At 42.7% G+C, this 8,366-nt stretch overlaps 1 protein-coding gene across 1 annotated transcript in view; it reads right to left on the bottom strand.

Moving 5' to 3' along the window:
* Positions 1-3,910: 3,910 nt before the first annotated feature.
* The window catches only part of fat4 (FAT atypical cadherin 4), a 177,541-nt gene continuing 173,085 nt past the window's right edge, over positions 3,911-8,366 (bottom strand). Inside the window, exons 16-17 of the mRNA XM_072435070.1 lie at positions 8,314-8,366; positions 3,911-6,776 (exon numbers count right to left, since the gene is read on the bottom strand). The exon at positions 8,314-8,366 is cut by the window's right edge and continues 209 nt beyond it. Of these exons, the coding sequence (XP_072291171.1) occupies positions 4,873-6,776; positions 8,314-8,366 (1,957 nt within the window). The 3' untranslated portion in view covers positions 3,911-4,872. The remainder of the gene's footprint in view (positions 6,777-8,313) is intronic.

Below are 8,366 nucleotides of genomic sequence, written 5' to 3'. Positions count from 1 at the left end.
AGGAGAGCCTGTGATGAGCTGAGACACAAGGGGGCGGTAACCAGAGAGACAAAGGGGCGGTAACCAGAGAGACAAAGGGGCGGTAACCGGAGAGACAAGGGGGCGGTAACCAGAGACACAAGGGGGCGGTAACCAGAGAGACAAAGGGGCGGTAACCAGAGAGACAAGGGGGTGGTAACCAGAGAGACAAAGGGGCGGTAACCAGAGAGACATGGGGGCGGTAACCAGAGAGAACAAGAAGGGAGGGGGGAAAAGAAGGGAGGGGGGAAACGAAGAGGAGCAGAGACAGAAACACCGTGAGTAAAACAAGACAAACTATACATCACCAGACAGACGGTGACCATGACAGTTTTCTGTTGAGCGTTTATCACCAGAGCTGGAGCGTATGGCCGGATTAGAGCAGTGTGCACAAGGTCACATACCACGCAACCTTTAGTGTTCCAACAGATAATATACACCCAAATTTGCACAATTTTCACAGTAATGTTGATAAATGAGGCCCATTGGCCACACCACTGAGCTGGGTGGAGCAGCCTAAAACGAGTATTTGGGGAAACTACTACTCAAGTAAGATTAATTGTCAGAATTTTACAATAGTTAATGGATTTTGAAGTAAAAACTAACTATTAAATGATGCACAATAAACTCTTATTGGTAAATGGATTAAACTTAAATTTCTCAACTCTTAACAGTGCATTATGTGGGTTTTCTGGTCTCTTGTTGCTTTGTCTAAAATGTTCCACTGTATGGCATTAAACTTATCTATCACCATAGAAACAAGCAGCTCAAGTTACAGGTCAGATCTGTGGTTAGGAAACCCAACTCAATGTAAGAAGGCATGTTTTGGGAGTTGTTTCTGATCACGGTCATCATTATTTTCTTATTTTTAAATTCAATTTCAAAACAATTATAATAATAAATAAAAGACCAGAGAGAAGTTAGGTAAGAATAAAAAAATAAAACATTAGGAAGGTGAGGCTTCCAAAGAAAATCATTTTAGACACACAAAGTCCAAAATAAAAGTACCATTTTGTCCAAACTCTGTCAAATTTGTTCAAATGTGATTTATTTTCCATTTTCCGTAGGTCGGTCCTTAATCGTCGGCACAATTTGTGTCATCCATTTTTTTTTGGTGATGGCCTTTTTCCCAGCCGTTCGAAAGGCATCCAATTATTGAAAATCACAATGTATCAATAAAGCCTGATCGATCCTGACAACAACACGCACCAGTGGAAAGAATAAGATGTTCACGCCATCAAAAACGTCGTCCCAGTTTTCCAGTTTTCTGCCTCGCTGTGAAACCCTTTCACTGCAGAGCACATGACCTAATAAAAGTCAGGTTTACAAGTGCTCACGGAGTAAAGTCAGTCCAAACATGTGGAGGAGGAGCTGTCGGCCTAATCAATCTCTATAAACAAGCTCGGGAGGATTTGGGGAGGAACTAAGTGTTTTAAGGAAGTCAATAGCAGCACATCTGTGTATAAATACTGTGAACACTCCTGAGTCAACATGGAAATAATCTTAATGGAAGCAGTGTTTTGATGACATCTGGACTCAGGGAGAGTGACGGCTGCACAGTGGAGCACCATGGGAAATCGGACCTGCCCGCCTCTCGCACCTTTATTCAAAATGAGCTGTTGTAGTCGCTCGCCTGTGAAACACATTATGGCAGTGCTGCTGGTACAAACTGTTTTCTCTCTGGTTGAACTTTGACCTTGCTGATGAGTTTTGGGTATGGCTTTCCCAAAATGACAACCCCAATCACCCTGTGACTGACTGGTACTCTCCGCGCTGTTGTAATTGTGTCATTACTTGCACAAATAGCTGATGGTGCTCTGGAATAGCATCCAGTTGAGCGGTCAGAAATAACACGCTCAGTGTTTTCTTAAGCGATACGTCCCATAATGCAATGTGCTGCGGTGTTCACACTTAGAATGAGACAGCGATTAATCTTTAAACACATCCTTAGCTGGGCTGGTTTCCTGCAACAACCGTCTGGAGCGCGTCCAAACACAGCAGTGGAAGAAAAAATGCCAATACCCCATTCAAAAAAATCTGATTCAAGAGATTCGAGTCAGTCATCGTGAGTGTTTTACGTCGTAGTGAAGTGTAGAGAACTGCAGACTCTGTATACATACACATATATATATATATATATATATATATATATATATATATATATATAAGGCAAGTACGCATAACATTTCTAGGTATCTGTACGTCACGCTTTACTTTTACTTCATTATATTTGACAATAGGCATCTCATAGGTTTTATTTTGAAATATGAAAATAAATAAATACTAGACATTTTTTGAACTAGACTGAAAAGCAGAAAGTACTTTTTGTGTGGTTAGTTATGGCATGTACAGCTTGACGTTCTGTGTAAAGGTTTTGAGTTCAAGTCCAGTTTTGAGCAAACAAAAATATGCACATACTATTTACTCAAAAAGACATTTATTCGAATTGACCTTTTTTGACCAGAAATCTACACAATTCTTTATCAAATTCGACACATTTTAAACATCAATACTTTTACTTAAAGCTGGGGGACCTGACTTTCAAACCGTGGAAGGAGGAAGTATTTCAATCTATTTAAACTCTTCATTTCCAGACGTGTGAACAGCTACAGAAATAGAAAAGCTTTTTCAGAGGCCGAACTGAAAGTGGGCCGGACCAAACGCAGCCAATCAAAGCACTGCATTCTGCTCTTACTTCCTGTTTGACAAGAAACACTTTATTATTAGCTACAGACAGCGTGCAGTGGCCTCATTTTCTCTTACAAACACAAAAAAGCACAACAAACGTGTAAATGAAAAGTCAGGTACCTCAGCTTTAAGTTAAATTTGATGTGTTTGTTTCTTAACATTGGCTTCAGTAACAAAACACTGCTCCCGCCACTGCACAAGGGACAAAGCGAGTTTTATAGGGAAACACTCCGGTCAGAACAAGCTCTTTTCTGCATGTAAATATGAGGAGCATGATTCAGTCATTGGTCCACACGTCTCCCACATGGCGGAGCTCCAGATCTCGGTCGTCACTCCTCGCTGAGTTCATGGCTCCCTGGCTTTTCTCTGGTGGCTGTGCTCCCCCCGCGATGACGGAGAAGATAAGCATGTTGCACCCAATCACTGCTTTAGCACAAAAAAGAGGTTCTGCTCAATAAGCCAGATGTAAATAATTGTTGAAAGCGTTACATGAGGCCGAGTCGCCGAGCGCTCTGTGTTTGTCTTGGCTGTGAAGGCAGGAGCCGGGTTACACGCCGGTCCTGAAACGCCTTCTCCAAAGTGTTGTTTAGAATTATTTAAAGACATGTGAAGTGTTTACTCATCCAAACCAAGAAATGTGATCTTTAATGTGTCTGTGCGAGTTAAACATGTACATTTAGAAACAAAAAAGTATTTCAACTCTTGATCCTGTTTGTACCATACACATGTCAGCAGTGTTGGGAAGAATACTTTGAACATGTATTTAGTTACAGAATGCTGATTACCTGCATTTAAATGTATTTTTAAACATATTCCGTCAAATCACAGTATTGTATTCTGAATACTTAAAACACTTTTACATTGAGTTGCATTATATTTGTTCTGTGTTTATTTATAAGATAAGCTTGATCACAAATTAGAGAAGAAAAAACTGCACATGCACTCGCCATAAGAGCTGCCTTTCCTCTTTTAGTACATGTACATGTACAAGTACATGTATATATACAAGTACAAGTACATGTACACGTACATGTACATATACAAGTACAAGTACAAGTACATGTACAAGTACATGTACAAGTACATGTACAAGTACAAGTATTCAGATCCTTCCCAACACTGAATGTCATTGTTCTATTGACAAAGTGGAACAAAACCATCTGAGAAAACAGTTCTTAACTTTATAATTTAAAATGAAATCATGTTTAAATAAATACCTTTTTATTCTGTTATTGGCTTTTTACAAGTACAAAGCATACAGCATGTTATAGTTTTATCAAAAGTGGAAAATACTGATGTTACGTACGTAACGAATGTAAAAAATAAGTTTTCAATCTTACTTTCCCCGAAAGTAAGAACATACATTTCAGCATATGAAAATGTCCATAAAAACATAGCTTAAGTTTAAGTTAATAAACAGTACAAAAATGTAGAAACCATACATGCCAAAGTAACGGACAAGAACTTCAACAAAGGACACATGATTTCTTCATCAATTAAAAGAAAATGTACACTTCATGTTTTAGTGGGGATCATGTTTACAAGATTCATACAATGATTATTATTGCCCAAAAAACTTGGCTGGTCAGAACTTTCAGCATAAAGACATCGCCTTTATTCACCTGATCTGCCACAAATGTCACAAATCCTCAAATGTCTGTAAGGCAGGGAATATGCAACATCCTCACAATCCTCGAAGAGTTTAGCCAGTCGTTATACAATATTGCACCATTGAAGTCGCTGCTGAAAAGAGATTATTGTTTGGTAGGTTTTGGAATTTTGCTTTTGTGAGTGTGACTTTTCTCTGTCATTACATGTGCCAGAGGTGAATCTTACAAGAGCATCGTCCATAATGTAACACAGACATGTTTCATTCAGCACGGAAAGAGCTTTGCACCAAATTGAATTCAGATTGGTTGGCTTCACTGTAAATAGGCCTCGGTGAATTAATGCACAATTCTAATGTGGTACAACAACTACAGCAGACTGGTAAAACCGGTCCAAGGAGACTCTTGACAAACGAGGGGAAATGTGCTGTTGTCTGCCTTACTGCATTAAAAGTCGTCTACTTTGAATCATGTATCAAATCGTTTCATGTTCTCAGGAAATGTACAGTCTTTTGAAAGGAGAACATTACCATATTCTACAGCTCCTTAATAAATAGTCTCATACATATTGCTCAGCCTCTCCTTCGTTTAGAATGGTCACTGAGCCATCGCCACTGTTCATTTCAATGTCTTTTGCTGCTGCGTTTTCAGGAAGCAGAGCTAAGTCCTTGAACACGTCAGCATAATGTCCAAAGCCAGGGCCCCAGTGTAGGAGATTGTCCCAGTTGAAGCCCCCAGCCTGATGGCCCAGTTTGTGCGGTAGGGTTTGGTGCTGCTCAGTGGGCACCTGGGGAATGCCTGGCCCTCCCTCTGCTCGGCGGCTGGAGTAGCGCCGCTGCTTGAGTCTGCTGCCGTACTCTTCGTCATCGGCGTCAGACTCGTTGACCTGTGAGAGCTTGGGCACACGGGAGCTGTAGGACACAGGCTTCTCCCGGTCGTACTCCATCTCAGAGCAGGTGAACGAGTCGTGCGAGTCGCTCTCTGACGAAGACTCTGGTGCAGGGATTCCGTCTGCCGGGTTACGCACCCTGGACAGAGGCCTGCGGCAGTCGTCCTCAGAGCTGGAGCGGCCGTGGTCAGCACTACAGATGCTGGGGTTACGCGGCCGCGGAGTGTTGAGGCGCTCCACCTCCTCGATGGACAGGCCCACAGGAGGTCCTGTCTCCAGAGGGATCTGCTCGATTGGCTGCTTAAGCCTGCTGCCAGGCCGGGATGTATGTCCATGCCCGGCCATGGTCTGCGGGCTCTTACTGCGGCGGCCCAGCCTTGTGGCATAGTTGAACATTGGTGGAGGTGGGTCGTTGTGCAGATCCAGGGGGCTGCCTTCTCGCCTGCACAGGTTGAGCTCTCTGGTGGGAGTGTTGCGGTAAAAGGAGGTGGGTTTGGTGAAAGGGGCTGGAGAGTGCCTGGACAGAGGGTTGGGGGTGGGGCAGGCAGAGTGGGAGTGGCTCAGAGGAGTGGACCTCAGGGCCTGGGTGTACTGGGGCTGATAGGAGTAGCTTGTGGCTCCCAAAGGCAGGGGGGACTGTCGAGCGAAGCCCAGGGGGCTGTGTCTCTGGATGGAGAACTTAGGCGTGTGGCTGCGGAACTGCTTGTAGTGCTGGATGATGTCGGCGTCTGATGGGGCGATGCTGCTGGCGTTGTCAATGTCATAGTGTTCAATATCTGGCTCTGGCCCATTGCAGGGGGCACAGGGGGCACTGGGGATGGTTTCATTATTCTGAGGAATGTCTGTTTCATCATAGATCAGGTATGGGTTCTCCCTCTCGATGATGTCAGGCTTGGGGTTGCCCTCGGGTTGTTTCCGCACCGTCATGTCATCGCCGTACGGTGGGATGTTGTCGGGATCATCAAAGGCCACATTCTCACTGCCCTTTTTCTTCTTCTTCTTCTTCTTCTTCTTCTTCTCCTTAGGTTTCTTGTCCTTGGGCTCTTTTGGCACTTTGGTCTTGCGGTCCTTGCAGTGGTTGCACAGAATGAGGCTGAGCACCACTAAGGCCAGGACAGTGGCACAGCTGCCAACGATGGCTGGCACTGCCCAGATGGGCAGGACCATGGCCTCTGTGGTGGGGCTAGGGCTGCACACAAAGCCTCCATTGTTGGCTGTTTTACAGACACTTCCTTGTGGGCATTGGACACCCAGGCAGGCCACTAAGGTCTGGCATGTTTGACCTGTGTAGAACTCTGAGCAGATGCAGGAGAAACCAGGGGGCTCAGGCACACAGCTCCCGTGGTTCTGGCAGGGGCTGGAGGCACAGTCTCCTGGTGGGACACATTGGTAGGTGTACCACTGGTTCACACACATCAGGCCGTCCCAGCATGGACTACTCTCACACAGGTTCGGTCCTCGACAGCCGATCTTCACAGAGGAGCTGGTCTTGGTGAGGCTCACGAGGCTGTGTTCCCCAGTAAAAGGCAAACTCTGCCCATTGTACTTCACATAAGACAAGCATCCATCGAACCCTGGAAGAGAACACAAAGTGGATCAGATCATCGACCGTTACACCACATCCAAACCAATAAAAATATATACATATGTGTTCAATGAAAGTAATTTATGTGAAACTTTAATTCACTAATTTAGCCTAACATTTGAATTGATCCCAGAGCAAATGAAATCCGTTTGGTGTTTTCATGAGCTCATGAAAAGTGAGACACAAACTGAAGGACAGTCTGATGTGCAGCCTGCTCAGCTGCTGCAGATGTTCATGCACAAATATGTTTGTTTAAAATATGCCTCAATCTCTGTTTAAAGGAGGTCGACACGTCATCCAAATATCTGATTTTACCATATTAGTCCATCGTGTTCGGTTAGCTTAGCCTTGGTGGATAATTAACTGTTTGCATGTTTGTACGTCTGCTTTCTTCCAGGGCCGGCCCATAATCCCTCTGTGATTAGAGTTCTCTGCTATGCATGTGTTCTACAAAGAACTTCATTACTATGGCAAAACAAAGAAGTTAAAGCCACTATAATTGTTGAATATCTATATATGGGCCGCCGTTTATGCTGCACTCATATTTCATTTTGAAGAAAATAGTTTCTGCTTTATTTAAAATAGTTCAGGCTTCTGGGAGCTTAGTCATACGTGAATTGTCCAAACTCTAATTTAGTGAGTGGAGGAGGCAGATCCAGAGGTTTGAGAGCTCAACACACAAGTCAAACCTACAAGACACAACTAGAATTCACAGACATTTTTCTAAAGGATAATAAAAGAAGACATAAATATTCTTTTAAAAAACAAGCCGTGTTTTCATATGGACTGTTTTTAGAGAGTATATCAGAGCTGAGGACAGACCATATAGATCACCATGGGACACACACACCACTGCATCAAAGACATGTCAGTGAAAAAGTGAAGACTCGGTCGGATGTGCAGGATTCCCACAGAATCTGAATGAGAAATTATTTTAAATGTAATGTTTTCTAAAATATTTGAATGAGAAATGTAAATTATTTGATAAGAGGTGTGTGTGAAGCACTTGCCTTGTGCATGAATTGTGCTCTACAAATAAACTTGCCTCGCCTAAACCTTTTAGACAAGAAAGCCAATTATACTACTGTATTACCTATATTAACTCGTATGACAGGTTTTTACTTTATTTTGTGTATTTATACCTTTTGTAGGTGTAAATTATAGTTTTACATCAATCTAATAACTATATGTGGGGAAAAGTTGAAAAACCTGAAGAAAATGAAAGGAAGTGACATCACACTAGGTCACACTCAAGTTTATGCATCATTTACACAAAATAAACTACTTTTTTGACATTCTAAACATAATTCAACAAAAAAAAAAGGTGTTTACATTTATTTTCATTTGTCAAATAAAAAAAATGGTTCCATTAGATGAGTTTTTTCCTCAGTGTTTGCTGGGTAATTTCCTAGTGTGAAACAGGAAGTGAAATTCTAAACTAAACTAAAAATACCGGTAGCATTTCTCTGATACATTTGTTATATTTTTAAATGTGTCCAGTGTGTATATTTGTATTTTCCTCTGACCTGCGGCGGTTTTCTGCTGGGCTGGTCCAGGGGGGATTCCTCCAAGTGAGAAT

This window comes from Eucyclogobius newberryi, unplaced genomic scaffold (assembly GCF_026437365.1).
Source record: "Eucyclogobius newberryi isolate DKJ021-1_F unplaced genomic scaffold, fEucNew1.0.hap1 SCAF_11, whole genome shotgun sequence".
Lineage (NCBI taxonomy): Eukaryota > Metazoa > Chordata > Actinopteri > Gobiiformes > Gobiidae > Eucyclogobius > Eucyclogobius newberryi.
This window is presented reverse-complemented; position numbering and strand designations above follow the sequence as displayed.